The sequence below is a fragment of the Callospermophilus lateralis genome, chromosome 8 (genome assembly GCF_048772815.1).
Source record: "Callospermophilus lateralis isolate mCalLat2 chromosome 8, mCalLat2.hap1, whole genome shotgun sequence".
Classification (NCBI taxonomy): Eukaryota; Metazoa; Chordata; class Mammalia; order Rodentia; family Sciuridae; genus Callospermophilus; species Callospermophilus lateralis.
The window spans coordinates 109439695-109459072 of NC_135312.1; the positions used below are offsets into that span (position 1 = coordinate 109439695).

Consider the following 19378-nt stretch of genomic DNA (forward strand, 5'->3'; position numbering starts at 1 on the left):
CTTACTGATCCTAATCTTTCCTTTGAAGGTTCATGCAGTAATTTCATGACTTTCCTCATTATTAATAATGAAGATTTGCTTATCACCTAGTACAATATATTTATGCACATCATTTTAATTGAGATTCAAAGCAACTCATAAGTAGGTTGTCATATATTATTATCTTTGACTTATAGATCAGTACTCTAAAACACAGAGGAAATGAGTGATTTGCCCTTAGCCTCAATCAGATTCACCAATAATAAATGGGAAATCCAGTGTTCATACCCAGATATGCTGATTCAGAGTTCCAGTTTCTTTCTTGCTCTCTTTTTATGGTACCAAGGATTGAACCCAGAGGTGCTTAACTATTGAGCAATAGCCACAGCCCTTTTTATTTTATTTTATTTTTTATTTTGAGACAGGATCTTTCTCAGCTGCCTAGAGCCTTGCTAAGTTTCTGAGGCTAGTCTTGAACTTTCCATGCTCCTGCCTCAGTCTCCTGAGTAACTGGGATTACAGGTGGGCACAACCACACCCTGTGTATGCTCTTTCCATAATTTTGTGTTTTGTCAAAAGTATCCCTTTCAGGGCTGGGGTTGTGGCTCAGTGGTAGAGCACTTGCCTACCACCTGTGAGGCCCTGGGTTTGATTCTTAGCACCATATATAAATAAATAAAGGTCTATTAACAATTTACACACACACACACACACACACACACACACATACAAAGTATCCCTTTCAATATTGTTCCATAAATTATTATAACTTCTTCAATCTGTGTATCTAGGGCTTCCTCAGTTTTGTCAGCCATTCCTCAAATCACCTGAATTTCAGGAAGCGTAGCTTTTGTGCTGCTAGATGGTATGTGCACATGCACACACATTTCTACACATGCACACCCTGGAAAACGTTCATAGCCTTCTGACTTGTATTCATAAAATATTTTATAATCATATCCAGTCTTTAAACATACATCCTGTTGATAATGTTGGTTTATCTCACTATCTTATCTCATGTAAAATTGTATATAAATATTTTTTTAAATGTATGCATCATTTACCATTTCAGAGTAAAGGGTTTTCAAGTGATGTACTAAAACTCACACACTTATTATGTACATTAATGTTTAATGAAATCAGAAAAATTCATTTTGTTTTGGAAAACTTTTGATATTTATAAATTTCTCTCCTTGTGCTCTTTATTTTGGTTAAAGAGAAAACCTCACATCTTTCAGCTTTATTCTGGCTAGTAAAGGAAATAAGTGCTTTCAGGTTGTAGACTCAATAGAACTAAAGTATTTCCAGAGTGTACTGAGAAATTGCTTTGTCTAGTTGGCACAGAATTATGCCGTGCTCTGATTATCAAAGAGGTTAGCCCAATGTCAACAGTTATATAATTCTATACTCTAGTCCCAGGAACAAAACTAACCACTTCCCAGATGGTGAGTGATAGTAGTGTAAGCAGAAAGCACATCTGATCAGCTCACATAAAACTACAGTTTTCCTAATAGTTTACAGTGATTACCATGATAATCTGCATAAAATCATCAGAAGCCAGAAAGTATTTCAGCATCAGTGAATACAGAAGATGTTTGGAAAGATAAATTACTTTAACCATTTATGAAAACTATTTCTAAATTGCATATTTATTGCATGACTATTCACATTATCAAACTTAAATTCTCCTCTTTAAAGTTAAGATTTCTCAGATTAAGTTTCAATTCCCTCATGAACTTAATTCTTTTAACCAAATATCCTTTGTTGAGGCTAATTGATAGGAGATGATTAAAATTAGAATTTTAATGTCAGGACTTTTTCACCTCAAATAAAAATTAACATTGAATTCACCATGGAGACAATTAGCCAAGTACTCAATTCAAGCAAGGATCTGGGGCTCTTCTGAATTTTTTGTATGAAATTCAACACTAATTATAATGAATATTTTGGATCATTTTGTCTTCAAAACTCTCTGCAATATATTATATACTGTTCTGTAATTTCTCAGTCAAGTTCTTAAAAGGCTTCAACAACAACATCCTGAAAGTTACTGTTGGTCTCTGAACACTTTGGAGGCTCTGGGAAATCTGTGCTTCCCCCAGGCATCATTCTCTCAGTCCCTCCATATTTGTTCTCTTTTCCACACCTTTCCAGCACCAAAGACTTTGCCAAGTCAAAACTCCTTATCAGCGAGACTCCTTAGCTGAGATTATTGGTCACTACACTTGATTTCAGAAAGCTCTGGGTATACCCAACCACAAAATCATGCCTCCACACCAAGAACAGTGTTCATGAGTGAAACCCTGTTGTTACTCTAACAGAACTTAGATTTACTTTGGATTCAAATGTTCTATGGTGCACCTGGACAACCATACTACAATTTCTTTGTTTTTCTTCCCTCCAATAATTCAGGGCTATGATTGAACATGTTTTATCTCTTCCAGCCCCCAGCAGATGATCATTTTGCTTCTTGTTTCACAAGGAAGATTAAGGCAGTCAGAAAAGAACTTCCACAAACTTACCTCCTTGCTTTTTATCAACCTGTTTCATTGGTACCTGGACAGATAGCTTCCTTTCTTGTAATCTTGGGTGACCTCTGTATGCCTGCATTATTCCATCTCTCCACCCCTTGTCTAACCAGTGATGGCTTTCACTGTTCTCTTTTCCTGTAACACCTCCACCATTACCTCTTCCTCCTCCTTCTTCTCCTCTCTCCCTTTTTCCTTCTCTTCCTTTCTCTTCTCCTCCTGCTACTTTTCCTCCTCTTCCTCACCCTCTTCCTTTCCTTCTTTCTCCTCTTTCTCTTCTTGTGCCTCCTCTTCTTCCCTTTCTACTGGTTTATTTTCCTCAGCATATATGTGTTCTATCATGTATCCCATCTTCAGAAAAGTAAGTGCTTTTCTTGACCCCACATTACCATTTAGCTTTCACTTCTGTTCTCTGCTCTCCATGTCAGCAAAGCTGCAGAACATTTTTGGGGGGTTTTCTGTCTCTAATTGCTCTCCTCTTTTTTCCTAAACTCATACTTATCATGCTTTCCCACCCCCACGAAAGTCCTACCAGAATCTCATCTGTTCAGCTCTCCATTGCACATGTATTACAAATCCCATGGAGAATTCTCGGTCCCTCCTTATGGGACCTGTCATCAGTAGTTGGCATAGCTGATCTTTCACTTCATTTTCTCCCACCAAACACTTTCTCACTTGGTTTCTATAACATCACTCCCCCTATTTTCCACCTGTCCCGCTGCTCACTACTCAGTCTCTTTACTGGTTCTTCCTCTCTGTGTTCTAGAATTATGGTGATGTTGTTAGGTCTGCACCTTTCCTTTTTTTAATATTTATTTTTTTAGTTGTAGTTGAACACAATACCTTTATTTTATTTATTTATTTTTATGTCATGCTGAGAATCGAACCCAGTACCTCACACATGCCAGGCAAGTGCGCTACTGTTGAGCCCCAGCCCCAGCCCCTTAATTTATTTATTTTTATGCCATGCTGAGGATCAAACTCGTGGCCTTGCACGTACTAGGCAAGCACTCTACTGCTGAGCCACAACCCCAGCCCCTGTGCCTTTCTTAATGTATATATAACCAAGGAAGACCATGGTACTCACTTCTTCCTAATAAACACACAGTTGGCCATCTCTACATTCTCTTGGTTTTTAGTGTTATCTATAAGCTATTGGTTCCCAAATCTTCATATCTACCCAATCATCTGACATAAAGTCCTCTCTTGACTGTACACCCACCTCTTCAACCTTTCCATTTGAGTTGCTGAAACTACTCCTAAGGTGGCTTCTCTACTTCCACCTTTATCTTCTTCAGTACAATCTTTCTTAAACATAAGTCAGATGTTATCACTCCTTTGCAAGACTCTTTAATAGCCCAAATTAGGTTTGCTTTATTGAGAAAATGACAACACATGAACCCTGTTTCATATATGAATTTCAGTTAAACAGTGAATGATTTCATATCTTCTTGACTATATTTATACCAAGAATAACATTCATTGTATATCTGAAGTTCAGATTTAACTGGACATCCTGTAATTTATCAGAGAACTCTACTTTCATCTCTGTAAGTTCTTGGTTCTTGGCCAATAATTTCCCCACATGAAGTGGGCACTGCTGTATTCAACCTTTGATCCACCTACATGGTCCCCTTATTGCTCTTCTTTAAATTTTAATTTAGCAGACAAACTTTCCACCTCAGATTATTTGCTTGTGCTGTTCCTCATACCTGGTACGATCTTTCTCAGGTAGCCATGGGACCATTCCTGAATGTCAGGTTTTCCCAAGGACTATCTCTTTCTTATTCCCTCCCTGTTTTACCTTCTTCTGTAATACATCTCTCCATCTCACATTTTGATGTTTGGTTTTTCTTAATGGCAAATATGTACCTCATTAAAGCAGAGAAATATATTTCCTTTGTTCACTTCTCCATCCTCAGCACATTGAGAAGTGCCTGGTCCATGTGGGCTGTCCAATATGTATTTGTTGAATGATCAGATGATACCAGCCTTTAAGTGCTGGATGATACACATTGTTCATTTTTCATCTTGGACTGTCACCAGGATTGGTTACATAAATATGTCAATTTTTATTCAATTGTCATGCTTATTTAATAAGACCTTCTCAATAGTAAGAGCTGATAAGAATACAATTGGACATCACACTAACAATACCTGGATAATGGAGAGTCTGTGAATGCAATTATGAATGTGCCTGTTTTTCTACAAGGTAACATTTATTAGTTTTTAAATACCTTATCTGAAATCAGCTTAAGCAATAGGAAATGTTTGCCATTGTCCATTGGACCTATCCATGTCCATAATTTACCATTCCTCCACTTAAAATGACCAAACCAGAACTTGTTCCTTGTTACAGTCTTACTAATTTTGTCTATATTAAATAATTATATCACTGTCAACCCATCATATCAGGCTAATAATCTTCTTTCCTCCACACCTCATCATCTGTCAGTTCCTACTGGTTCTAATGTAGTCACAGACTTTGAAACCTTTTCTTCATTTTTGCCCTGAAAGGTGGTGATACATTTATGTAGTATACTGTTTTGTTTTGTTTTTGTCATTTCCTTGATTTTTTCTGTCAGATCCAGAAAACCACTAGAAATCAAAAATTATCCAGAGGTCCTAGGACTGAGCCCCTGCCATGATAAAACTCACAGGCAAGTAGGAGGAGACAGAGGTGCAGTGATTTGAACTCACCATCATGCTAGAGATACGAAGAGAACAGGATCTGAAAGGATAGCTAGGTTGATGATAATAGTGTAGAGGAGGAGAAGTCATTTGACTTTCTTTACCATTAGTCATTTCTTGAATATTTATATGAAAGCAAATCCGTGGACATTCAGTGTGATACAATTAGGAAAGAAGTCATGTGATACTTTATTGTCACCCACTTGCAGCTGTTGGATGTTGTTTGAGTTTTTTAATGGCTTGTTCACTTGTTTTTTCTTTTTATTCAGATGAATAATTTTTCAAATATTCATAGGAAAAAAAACAGCAACCTTCATTTTTGGTTTCCCACAGATGCCATTGTGGAAATGTTCTTGGGACTATGTGATTTATTTATCCCATGGGATTTTAGTTTGCAATATTGCTTATTACTTATACTCCACAATTTTACCTAAAAATTGTAAATATTGTGTGTTGACAATCATCACCAACAATTAGCCTGCTCCATGTGTGGTAAAGCATCAACTGCTACTGAGACCTTCAAACCTGAGATGCAAGCACTAGGGTGAAACTCTTAACTACCAACACTGTAGGTAAGGAGGATTCCAGGTAATAATATCTTAATTTATAAATGCAGGCAGATCTTGGAAGTACTCAAGTTGCATGCTGATAGGAAAATTCAGCACCCCCGCAGCTGTTTCATCCATCAAGTTAGTAAGCATCAGTACTTATGAACATAAGCATTACTGTTACTTAAGACAACATTTTTGGCAAAATTGGTCATCTCTTTGGGGAGAGGCAGAATCCTGCTGTTCTTCACAGTTTTTCTGAAACTATGAAACTCAAGACCCTTGAAAGTCGGCTTCAAGTTTGAGGCTTGAATTGACTGGATGATACACAGCCTTTAAGTGCTGGATGATACACATTGTTCATTTTTCATCTTGGACTGTCACCAGGATTGGTTACATAAATACGTCAAGTTTTATTCAATTGTCATGCTCATTTAATAAGACCGTCTCAATAGTAAGAGCTGATATGAATACAATTGGCCACCTGCCCTAGGATTTCTCACTTAAATATATAATCTCCATTACCCACACAGTATTAAAACATCTGTTCTTGAGTAGGAATGCAAGCATTTGCTTTACTTTGCTGGCTTAAAAGTAATTTTAAAACATAACCCAGATAACTTTTCGGATGAATTCAGATAAGAACAAGGGAAAAGAGAAAGAAGCATGTTTAAATGAATTGTTCCAGGGCATTTGGGTCTCTTTACAGAACCTCCAACCAGTTCTTCCAGGCAGTCAGCTCTATCTGCAGTTTCTGCTTCTTAAGCTTTTAAAATCAAAACTTTCTACAGTATATTAGCATGGCACACATAAAGGAGAATGAAGACACCTTTAAAAAGTGGTGTTACATAACATTGCACTTTTTTCTTTCTCTTTTCTCTTTTTCTCTTTCTTTTTTGGGATGGGGTTTTGCTGTGTTGCTCAGTCCAGTCTTGAACTTGTGGGCTCAAGCCGTCCATCCTTCTCCTGCTTCAGCTTTCCCAGTAGTTGCGACTACAGGCACATGGCCACTGTGCCTGGCTTTGAATGTTTTTGTTTTTTTTCCCCTTTTCCTACAACATCTGATAATGTTGTTCTTTTATTTTTAACGATAAAACAAATCTGCATTCCTAACCCTGTTAGGTATGAATGAACTGAAAATCTTATCAGTTTGAAATAGGATGTATGCCTTTGACTGAGAAAGCTGTAACATAAATCTTAGTAGGCCTTAGAAGTTTTGTCCAGGTTGCTATGCTACTCAAAGTAAACATTCGCATGTGTATTTGTTCAAGGAAACTTCATTGTAGATGTTGTAATTTTAAAATTGTACTCACCACAAAGATCCTAATGAAATGATAAGCTGCAGTATTTTAGAGATCAGTAGCTACTTTAAAATTATTAGCAGTTCTGATTGCACTATTCCAAGTCAGTTTTTCTTTTTCTAAAAGAAGGAAGAAATTGAAATACATAAAATGCTTAAGATAGCCATGATAAAATACAAAACACTAAAATGATGGCTTTAAAAGGTCACACAGGAGGACTGGGGTTGTGGCTCAGCAATAGCAGTGCTTGCCTAGCAATGCTCACCTAGCATGTTTGAGGCCCTGGGTTCGATCCTCAACACCACATAAAAAAGTAAATTAATAAAAATAAGTATTGTGTCCAACAACAAAAAATAATTAAAAAAAAAAAAAAAAAAAACGGTCACACAGGAGATGTCAGTGAGGAAACCCTAACCCTTATCCTCTCACTTGCTATCTTGAGCTCATAACACTGACTTGCTTCATGTGACTATTGCTTTGTCTGATCTCATGACATGCTAGTTATTTTTAAATAATAAAAAATATTTATCATATATATCTGAATAATGAGAACAAATACGTTTTTCAGTTGTTCTTTTTCATACCTCGCTCACCTTTTATGGTTCGCACTCACCAGTATTTATGTGATAACTTGTTTGATTAATTATGTAATTCATAGTAGGAAAAATCCTGAGTTTGGCCTTGTTTAGGCAAGAGAAGAGTCTCTTTGAGGATGCAGAACACTTGTCTTAGAAATGATCAGCTTCACAGGGGCCAGACTTTTGGACTGTATCACGCACATATCTCACCTCACAATATTTGATGCGTGTTTATTAAATGATTTGATGAGAAGAGTCTATTAATCTTTGTTACTGCAATAGGTAATAAGTCATCTGTAACATGCATTAGTTTTCTAGGGCTGCCTTAACAAACTTCCACAGGCCGGGTGGTTTAAACAAAAATTTCCTTTCTTTCAGTTTTGGATACTAGAAGTTTGAGATCAACATGTGAGCAGGTTTGGTTTCTTCTGAGGGCTCCTTCATTGGCTCCTAGATACCTCTCTGCTACCTGTGTCTCACATGTCTTTCCTCTGCACCATGTCTATGTTCAAATTGCCTTGTCTGCTAGGGATGCCAGTCATATTGGATTGGGGCTCACCCTAGTGATCTTATTATAACGTAATTAAGTCTTTTAACCCCGTCTTCTATATATCAATGGAGAATGTTAGTTGTATCAGAGAGCTGTATTTTCCAAAACTCACTGATAATCTAAAGTAACAAGGAAGAGTTAAAAGAAAAAAAAAATAGAGCTCAGCCTTATCGTCAATTTACCAAATGGTATACTATACTTTTGAAATTGCCAGATAATTCTCCCAAAACTATATTGGACTCCCTTGCATTCGATATGACATCATTTTAAAAATATTTGAGACCTTCAAAGAAACTGAAGGTTACTTAACTAAGTCATATTTTACATAGGAAAAAACATGGACAGAAAGATATTTGCCCAGGTTCTCTAAATATGAGCAGCTCCAGGGAGAGTCCAGGCTGCTCGACTTCTGATTAGGACTCTTCTTTCACATCATGTCATTCAGAGCAACTTTCACTGCTGAATTCAGAGACCCTATTTTGCTTAGGATCCTGAGCACCTGGAGAACACATTTTTTTTAGAAATGTATTATTTGACAGGATATGTCAGTGCCTAAATATTTCAGAAATGCCCCCTTACAGAGTAATGTATCTGAAAGGGCCTGGGCTAGGGCCAGGTATTCACTGCCAGTGTCACTATATCGCCCTGCAGGCGAGAGCAGAGTTCTGTTGCCTAGCCTGCTGAGGTAAGGTGGGTTGTTTAGTTACAGAGCACCAGGAAACTGCTTTGTCGATTATCTTAGGACGACTCATGATTTTAAGTAGCTATTTTTATGAGATTAAAAGAAAGAAGAGGTAGGGAATATGAAAATCCAATTCAAGTCAAGGCACCTTTTGCATATGCTCAATAGTTTAACTGCCCAATCCCTAGCATTATTAAGTCTCAAAAGTATTGTTGGAATTTTCTACATGCTTAATAAGGGAGGAAAATCTATTAGTCTGCATTGAACAGTGGAGTTTTGTGACAGGAAAATAAAAATTTAAGGAATTAGAGAACATGTTTTCCCGCTGTAATTTCTTTTTTCCATTGTCCCCCACCCCTTCTCTCAGAGAATCCCTCTAACCAACTTAGAAAAGTAGAACTTGCAAAGTAACCAACTTGCTGTTCCTTGGACAGTGGGAGGGGTGACAGTCATGGGAGATCCTTAAATGGAAGCAATGCTTCCTATTGTGTCCAGGGGTTGATTCTCTGAATCCAGGGAAAGTGTGCTAATTCTTCATGTTTTGTTTTGTTTCAGGGAAAATGAGCTAATTCTTTGTGTTTTGTTTTGTTTCTCCTTTATGAGGGGGTTGTTTTATGTCACATTACCATAAAATATGGTACCAATCTATGTTTTATAATAAAGTGACAAGATGCTTTTCTCCCAGTTTTATCATATTTGGGGGACTGATATCCTGGTACTTCATTGAACCCAAAATGTAACAGGTTTTTTTTTTGTCCAATATTATAGGTTTACTTTATGTTACATTCCTTTATGTTAATATGTTGAACTTTATCTCAGCAATATTGATTCAGTTGTAGCCTTTTATTGCTTCAAAGGGAATGCTGTGAGTCTCCAACAGACTTGGAAGCAAAGTACACCAACTCATTATTGGGTCATAGTCTACTTGAAAGTAGCCTAAGTAACAATTTTATATCACGCTTAAAATATGCATCTGCTACTTGCCACATTCATAATTAATGTATACCTTTTTCATGACTTTTCTAGCAACCATTTGCTTTTCATGTGCAGATTATAGAACTTTAGATTTATTTTATATCATCATAATCATGAATAATACTCAGTTATTTGAATATTATTGAACTCTTAATATTCATTTTATAAAAGTATATACATTTTAGCTTCTATTTTTTGAAGGTACATAGGATTTTTTTATTTGTTCTAATTACTTGCACGAGACAATAGAATGTATTTTGACACTTTTTTTTTATTGGTTGTTCAAAACATTACAAAGCTCTTGACATATCATATTTCATACATTAGATTCAAGTGGGTTATGAACTCCCATTTTTACCCCAAATACAGATTGCAGAATCACATCGGTTACACATCCACATTTTTACATAATGCCATATTAGTAACTGTTGTATTCTGCTACCTTTTGATACATAAATATAGTACAACTTCTCATTCTTCTTGTTGTACATGATGTAGAATCACACCCACCGGTTGTGTAATTATATATGTACATAGGGAAATGATGTCCGATTCATTCTACTCTCATTCCTATCTCCATACTCCCTCCCCTCCTTTCACTTCCCTCTGCCTAGTCCATACTACCTCTATTTTTCCCAGTTCCCCACCCACTTATTGTGAATTAGCATCTGCATATCAGAGAAAACATCCAGCCTTTGGTTCTTTGGGACTGGCTTATTTCACTTAGTGTGATATTGTCCAGCTTCATCCATTTACCTGCAAATGCCATAATTTTATTCTTCCTTAAGCTGAGTAAATATTTCATTGTGTGTATATAGCACATTTTCTTTATTCATTCATCCGTTGAAGGGCACCTAGCTTGGTTCCATAGTTGGCTATTGTGATTGAACTGCTATAAACATTGATGTGGCTGCATCACTATAGTATGCTGATTTTATGTCCTTTGGACATAAACCAAGGAGTGGGATAGCTAGGTCAAATGGTAGACTTTTATTTTTGAAAGTTGCAAAAAAAATTGTAGTAACTATGAAACATTAATCTAATCATAAGACAAATTGGTTAAGTCAAAAATGAAAAACTTTATTAGATCATTTGTATTTATGTCTATGATGATATTATCAATCATCATATTATCTCTATCAAAGCAATTTTGTGTTTCATGGACAATTATAAAAATCACTATGTAGATAACAACATACTAGATTTGGTTTCTACTTTCCAAAAGTTAAGAATGTAAGTGGTAGAGCAAGAACATTGTCAAATATTAGGAAAACATCATAGTTGTGATATTTTAAGCAGAATCTTGACATTATTAAAATTAGGCCTTTAGCTGCATGTGGTGGTGCATGCTTCTAATCCCATGGATTACTAAGACGCTAAGGCAGGAGGATCACAAGTTTGAAGCTAGCCTCAGAAACTAAGCAAGGCCCTAAGCAAGTTAGTGAGACCCTGTCTCAAAATTTAAAAAAAAAAAAAATGAAAAGGGATGGGGATGTGGCTCAGTGATAAAGCAACCCTGGGTTCAATTCCTGATACCGATAGGTAGATAGATAGATAGATGATAGATAGGTAGGTAGGTAGGTAGATAGATAGATAGATAGATAGATAGATAGATAGATAAAATTAGCCTTTAAAATATGAAGGAAATCATTGTTGGCTGTTGGCTGCCATATACTTTTCTTCTGATCATGCTCTGTAAAAACAGTGCCCCCTGTGGTCCAGGAGGACTCTTCACACACAAAGCTGTGAGTCCCAACAAGGACTGTGCCTTTCCAGAGAAAGACACTTCTTTCTTAGCTTGCAGAACAGTATCTGCCCCTCAAGCCAGGTGACCACAAAGCATTCCATAGAGGGCAACTCTTCCAGCTGCACTATATGGGACAGTAATAGCCCTCTGCTGTGGATGGTTTCATGGGAGAATTGGATTTTTTAAAAGGCCATAAAAATGGTAACAAATTTATTGTGTGGATGTACAGAAGGGAAAGATTTGTATTTATGGGAGGAGGGGCAATATTTAGCCATGGGTAAAGGCACAAAGTCTAAGATGTATATGACATATGTGGCAATTAATGAAGAGACTACATTTATTGGAACAAAATGTTCATGTCTTTGATGAGAAGGGGATTAGATGGGAAAGAAGCAGAGGTCAGATTGTGGGGGCCTGGATGCTGACGAAGGAATTTGGGTTTATCCTTTAAATGTGAAATCACATAGGCATTTGTCCAAGTTCATCACATGGTCAGTGATATCTTATTTTAGGAAGATTAACCCAAGGTTTTATAGCACAGAGTAAAAGGAATAAGTAAAGATTAAAGACAAAGAGACAAGGGTAGAAGCTGCTATGTGGAGTACATGACTTAGTATACAGCTCAGGATCCCAATAATAAAAATAAAAATGGTGAGCTGATGTGACAGAGTTTTGTTACAATAATGTTGTTAATTTTGTAAGATTTCCAAAAAGAATGCATAGTTGCTCTATAAAACATTGAGAATATATATATGTATAAGGAAGAAAATGAAGATCACCTCTTCTCGTTTTTTTTTTTTTTTTTTTAGAGCATTACAATTATACATAGCATTTGGGTTCATTTTGACAAAAATCATACATGCTCGTGAGGCTGGGGCAGGAGGATCATAAATTCAAAGCCAACCTCAGCAACAGTGAGGCACTAAAGCAACTCAATGAGACCTTGTCTCTAAGTAAAACAAAAAATTGGGCTGGGGATGAAGCTCAGTAGTTGAGAGCTCCTGAGTTTAATCCCTGGTACCCCCACCACCACAAAAGATCATACATGCAAGGAATTTGATTTCAATCACTATTCCTCATCAACTTTTCCTCCTCTACTTCCTTCCCCTACTAACTTGCTTTTTTCCTTCCTATTCTACATAAAGGTGAAAATTCCCTTTGTTATCTTTATATATGATTATGACATGATTTTGTTCAATTCATTCCATATTTCTTCCCCTTGTCCTTCCTTCCTCCCTCACTCTTATTCATCTTCTACTGCACTGATCTTCCCTATCTTTTTTGTTTTGTTTCTTTTTAGTTATACATGGTAGAATTCATGTTGATATAAGTTTATAAGCAAGGAATATACCTTATTCTAATTAGGACCCCAGTCAAACGTTCCCTCTGATATGTGGAAGCTAACCTCAAGGAAGGGGGATTGAAGTTCAGGGGATTATCTATTCTTGTCTGAACCATAGATTAGCTATCTTGACTATTTAAGACACTTCTGAATTTTTTGTTTTGTTTTGTTTTATTTTGTCTCAACTTATGTAACCCAGAGTCATGGCATATTAAAGGTATACTTATGTCATTTATTTTGTTAATACGAATTCCTTGTTGACCATATGTTAATGGCTATGCACTTTGATTGACTCTTCCACTATTATGTGTGTACATTTTCTCCCACTTGTTAGTTATTCTAAGTGCTGCTATAAATGAGCATCAAGTAACCTACATGTTTTATTCTGTACCCTTTTCATGTATTTATTTGAAAAAATGGTTTTGTTGTTACTAAGGGTCTGCCAATCCCAACCCTTAGTCCACACTAAATTTTGGGAAGAGGGTGACTCTTTTGTGTTTTGAAAACTCCATATTAAGAGTATTGATGGTCTGGAGCTATAGCTCAGTGACAGAGTGCTTGCCTAGCATATGTAAGGCACTGGGTTCGATCCTCAGCACCACATTTAAAAATAAAAAAAAAAAAAAAATATATATATATATATATATATATATATATATATATATATATATATATAATAAAGGCATTCTGTCCATTTACAAATACAAAATAAATAAATAGATTGATAGATAGATAGATAGAAGCTTTGACACTCCCTCCACTTTATTGAAATTACCTTCTTATTTTGTTGCTTGCTTATATAGTTTTATGATGTATTTTTATTCATTCCCCTATACGTGGGCATGTATGTTGTTTCCAGTATTTCTCTGTTTAAAACATTACTGTGATGAATATGATTGTATGTATTCCCATTTGCATAAATGAAAGGATATGGAACTCAAAGTTAAATCAGGGACCTAAGACATATAAGTCCCAGTATCCAATGCACATAAGTTATATCAGTTAAAGTATTTGTATCCCCTTTCAGTCATCCTTGTAGGCAAAGTACAGGAATTCCAGTTTACTCACATTCTTAGTAATCCATTTTTTTAAAAAAAATTTCTAGTCTTATGTATGTGAAATAGAATCTTTTTTTGGAATGTGAAATATTATCTCATGTTTTACATGATCTAATGCATTTTAGCATATTTTCTTGTTTATTAACTATTCAAGCTTCTTGTCTGGAATTTGTCTTTTTTTCTCTGTGGAGTTGTTTTCTGTTTGTCACTTTTCTTTCCATATATTATGTATATAACTTTTGTGACAATCATTTAATTTGACAAGGCATTCTACCAGAGTCTCTCTTATCTTGTAATCCTGGTTTAAGTTTTTTATATTAAAATACATTATTGATAAATGTGTCAAGTTAATCATCTATGGTTTGGCATCTTGATTAATGAGTTCTTCTCCAATGTCAAAGGATTGTCACCTGTATTTTGTTCTAGTTCTTATGAGTTACTTTACATTAAAATTTTAATTCATCTGACACTAATTTGCATAACTGTGGGGTGATTTTTCTGAGCTGAGGAAAAAGAAAAATGGGAAACAAAATAAAAATTTGGTAAGCTGTCGAATAGTCTCCATTTTAAGTCCATAACTGAACCATGGTGATATTTTCAGTGTTTTTGTGTGAGCGAAAGATGCCCATACCACCATGGTCTGTGATAATGGAAACTTACATCTTTCCCACTGACTTCACAGAGAACTTGTTAGAATTCATCTATGTGAAGTACTTGAGTTAGAAGCAGAATAGTTTCTTCTACTTTGGGGGTTGAATGTAGTTTCACTTCCCATGTATTTTCAGCCTTGGTTTCTGTCTCTGTAAGAAGAGAGGGAATACATTGTACATTTTAAAACAGTTAACAGAAGATCCCTTTTCTTTTCAGCAACTCACAGAAGCTGTGAGTCCTTCCGTGTTACCCCCTTCAGCTTTGCCACTGGACCTGCTTAATAATGCTGTAACTGCCTTTAGTACCTTGGAGGATCTTATTCGCTATCTTGAACCAGATAGATGGCAGCTGGACTTAGAAGATCTATACAGGCCAACTTGGCAACTTCTTGGCAAAGCTTTTGTTTTTGGAAGAAAATCCAGAGGTAAGCTTGCTCTTTGGATTAGAACTCATTTAATTTTCTTAGCAGAGAAATGTTTCAGGTCTCTTTGCCACAGCTTCTAAAGGGAAGAGTTTAAGACTCTTCAGTGTTGTATTTAGACAATCCATTTGCTTATCATTAGAATGTAAGTATATGTTAAATGAGAATATAGACAAAAAGAGTCAGTTACAATTCAGTGGATTCGGAAAATTAGGAAAGATATCTGTAAAAATTCCTATCAGTTCTTATCTTCTAAAAAATCATTTTGGTGAAGTGCTCCATTGCACTTGATAAGAATCATTGCTTACTCCAATCTACTTTTGGAGTATATTGATTTTGAAATTTAAAAGAAAAGATCAGAACTGCAAAATTGGGTTTGGTGCTAGAAAAGGGGGGCACTTTTATAAAAATCATTATTATCATGTCAACCATGGGTCAGGGTTTTATCTATTTATATTTCTTAAGTCTCAAAACATCTATATAATATGAAAAATAACAATGGCCCAACATAAAAAGTGATTAGAAGTTTCTAAGGTAAGATTCTCATCAATAAAACAAATGACCTAAAGAAAACACCCCAAGGTAATTTCTCTCTGGATACAGTTGCTTTTTGAAATGATGAGTCTTGGCCAAAAGGGCCTATCTCCTTTTAAGAGTGAAAGTGTTGTTAATTAAGTCTGATTCCACATGATTAAGAAATGGGAAATATGTTATCGAGTTTTCTACAAGGTTAGCTAATTTTTCTAATAACTTAGGATTAGGAAGTATCCATATCAGACACAAATGAAAATGGAACAGGAATAACTGGATAATTAGGATACACTCCAAACAATCTGTTTCATTCCATCAGAAACATTGAAATCTGCCCAGCGTCATTTTAGAGAATGGAATGACAGTCTGGAGAATTTATGTTTCAATGTTTAGTTAATTTGAGCCATTCACAGAGGCAGATTGCACCAGACTTGTTCTAAATCTTGTCAGAAAGAAACCTGATTCCTGCCCTTCCCTGTGCTGATTTGCAGCCCTTTTGGCTGAAACACTAAATCTCAGCAGGTCATGTCCCAACTTGCCCAACCCTGGTATTTTGCTATGCCAACAGAGGTGGTTCCCTTTTGGCAATATTTGAAATCCGTGTTCAAGTGCATGGGCAGTGAGATCCTGTCCAGATGTGAACACTGTTACATATTTATAAGATTTGATCCTGATAAATAACTTGATGAATAGCTTACCAACAGCACTTCCCTTCCCTCCCACTTACACACAGGAAGATGAAGATCAAGCAAGAGAGGCTGAAACACTCATGAATAGAGCCCTTGTTAGCAAAAGTGAAGTAGATTATCATGTGGATCTGAAAGAAGCAAGGGAGGAAAATAGGTTCTAAGCTCAGATCTAGTTTTTTTCACAGCTGATTTCTGGATTCAAGCCTAAAATCCTCCCTCCTAGCCATGGCTTTCTGCCAAAATCTCTGCCTACTGCCTAAAGATTTGGCCAGAGGCTAGCATATATTTAAAAGCATCCAACCCTGAATCAGATCTTTCAGATATTCATTGAACACTTTCAAAATTGAAGTTCTTTGCAGTTTGCCAAAACTATTAACTTTTTAATCATACAGTAAGTGTGAGAAAAGTGGTGTATATTTTGGGGACTTTACATAAACCAAAATGCAGGTGTGGGATAACATCTATGTAGACAAAATCAACTCCCCTCCTGAGAGTCTTTCTACAAAGGAACCAGGAGTAAAACTTTTAAAAGCTTCTAATTAGGCATCGAAATAGATTTTCTCCAGAATAAACATATCACAGTGTTACCACATTCATCTTAGAAAGACCACCCTCAGATTGCATTCTGGTAATACAATACCTTTGGATTGAATATCTTTATAAAAAAAAGTGAATAACTACCAAAGAAATATGTGACCATGGGTTTTTTTTTTTTTTTTTTTTTTTTTTTAGTATTATACTTTTTAGTAAAATTTACAATACTGATGAAATTTTTATTAGGAATAATGATTTTGACCAATGGTGTGCTCAAAATGTTTATTGTTTAGAAGGCAAGCCAATGCTTAGGTGGCAATTATGAAAAGGAAAAATAATCTAAAGGCTGAGTTTCACTTAAAAATATTTTGCAGAAGAAAACTTCCTTAGTGTTATAGTTAAACTACTGCAAAGTATACCTTGAGGCACAATCTCCCTTCCTTCCTTCCTTCCTCCCTCCCTCCCTCCCTTTCTTCCTTCCTTCCTTCCTTCCTTCCTTCCTTCCTTCCTTTCTTTCTTTTTTGCCTAGAAATTCTGCAGAATGTTTGGAGAATTTATGATATAAGATTATGGTCTCATGACTAATTTTAATGAAGTTTCTGAGTTCGAACTCTTAGGTATAGGAAGCATAAATTTCAAAGATTGTGTACAAATTTAAATTCCTTAATTGTATTTTGGACCACTGTGGTCTGCATTGTTTTTCTGCTTCTTTTCTTTCCCTTTCTTCCTCTGATTCAAAGTTTCATTAATCCATTGCCACTGCAGGGGAAAAAAAAAGTTTCTAAGTCAAGCTTAACTAGTACTTAAAAAGAGGCTTTTGACTTTTGTGTCAAACATGATAAATGAGTGGAAGCTAAGTTGAAAGTGTGTTTAAATTTTCACATTGTAGCAGGTATCATAACTTAGTTCACTTGGGAAATCTATCTAACCTTTTATTGTGGTTAAGTAAACATTTTAAAGAGAACATATACAATCTCGTTTTCTAGTTCATGAAATAGTGTGTTTAAAACTATTTGGAGTAGGCAACTATCCTTGAAAGCTAAGAGCTTCATTCATTCTAAAGAAGTATAAATCTTGAAGCTTTGAAAATTGGGGCAAACAGCTTTTGTGTTTCTGCATGGTTTCTCTATATTACCTTCCAGAGAAAAGGTCCAAATAAGATGATAGCGTTAACAACACCAGAGCAAAGGTATACATATACTATTGGTTCAGCAAAATGAAATTTAGCAAAATATGTGATATCATTTCACCTAATGATATCCTTAATTTTATAACCATAAATTGGTCTTTTCAGGGTACTTAAAAGAAAGAACTCATTTGATTTTAATATTTAAATCTTTGTACTCATTCATAAAATTATTTTTAGATGAAAAACAAACTTTTAAATACTCAAATAAAGCAGTGATTTTCTTTGAATAGGAAAACTAATTATTTAGCTGAATACATTGTCAAAATGAACCATTGAATTAGCCATGTTTGGGGGCCTTCCTATACTTGACCTGGGTTTTAGTCAATTATATAGTTAACATGTTTGTAATTTATTACTACATATGCATAATTTTACACTTCTCAGAAATACTAAAATCACCTCTTTTTGACAATTCCAAAAAACTTGATCACATATATAACAAAGCCAAGAAAATAAGGACTTATTAATATTACCTCATCATTTAAAACTTATTACACTTAATTTTGAAAATTGGATCTACATATTGATTATTGCTATTTGAAGCCAACTTCAGCCAAATAAGTTTTCTTTTGACTCAGGCTTGTTTCCAATAATAGTGAAATTATTAACCAGATCAATTGTATTTTAGGTAATATTTCTTAGTTTTATTTTTCTTTTAAGTACATTATTGGGTGGGCTGGAAGAATATATGTCATCCTGAAACTCTTCAATATGTTTGAAATTGTTTGAACAGATCTAGAGACAAAAATAGAGCTTAGAAGAAATTAAAATTATGTTACAAGTATTTATCCTAGTAACTACTGTTCATGTATTATCTATGAATTCATAGTAAATATAATAAGTTATTTTGATAGGATTTTCCTGAGGCAGTATCATTTTGTAGTTAAAAACAATGGTTCTTTGAGGTTTTACTGCAGCTGTCCAATGAAAGGATATTTTGTTTGGGCTTCACAAGTAGGTAATTCTTTTGAAAAATAAAGGACAACATAGTTAACCAACTTGCTAAAAGACTAGAGACAATGCTTACAAATGAGATACTTCTTCCATCCTTAAGCAAGGGAACAATAGAAATCTAAGATTCTACTCAGTTTAAATTGCAAAGACCACAAATCCCTAATATTCTTAAAACTGCTTCCCCAAAGCTTCTGCTCTTATAAATTATATCCTTTTTTTTTTAACTCATGGTCCATTTGGCTGTCTTCAATAATATATTTTCTTCATTCCTTTTTTTATATTTTATGATTCTTATTGCCAAAAAGATTATAGAAAGTTCTGTTTACCAGCTTCTAATAAGTTGTTCTTCATTAAATGTCTGAGCCTATCATCCTTTAAAAATTATATTTGTTTTTTAATCAAAGCATTCATCATTTTACACTGTATTCTT

At 35.2% G+C, this 19378-nt stretch overlaps 1 protein-coding gene across 3 annotated transcripts in view; it reads left to right on the top strand.

The window, feature by feature from the left end:
* The window catches only part of Pdgfc (platelet derived growth factor C), a 203503-nt gene that overhangs the window by 175686 nt on the left and 8439 nt on the right, over positions 1-19378 (top strand). For all 3 annotated transcript variants that reach the window (XM_076864462.2, XM_076864463.2, XM_076864464.2), the window contains one exon: positions 14847-15054. In XM_076864462.2, the coding sequence (XP_076720577.1) occupies positions 14847-15054 (208 nt within the window). The remainder of the gene's footprint in view (positions 1-14846; positions 15055-19378) is intronic.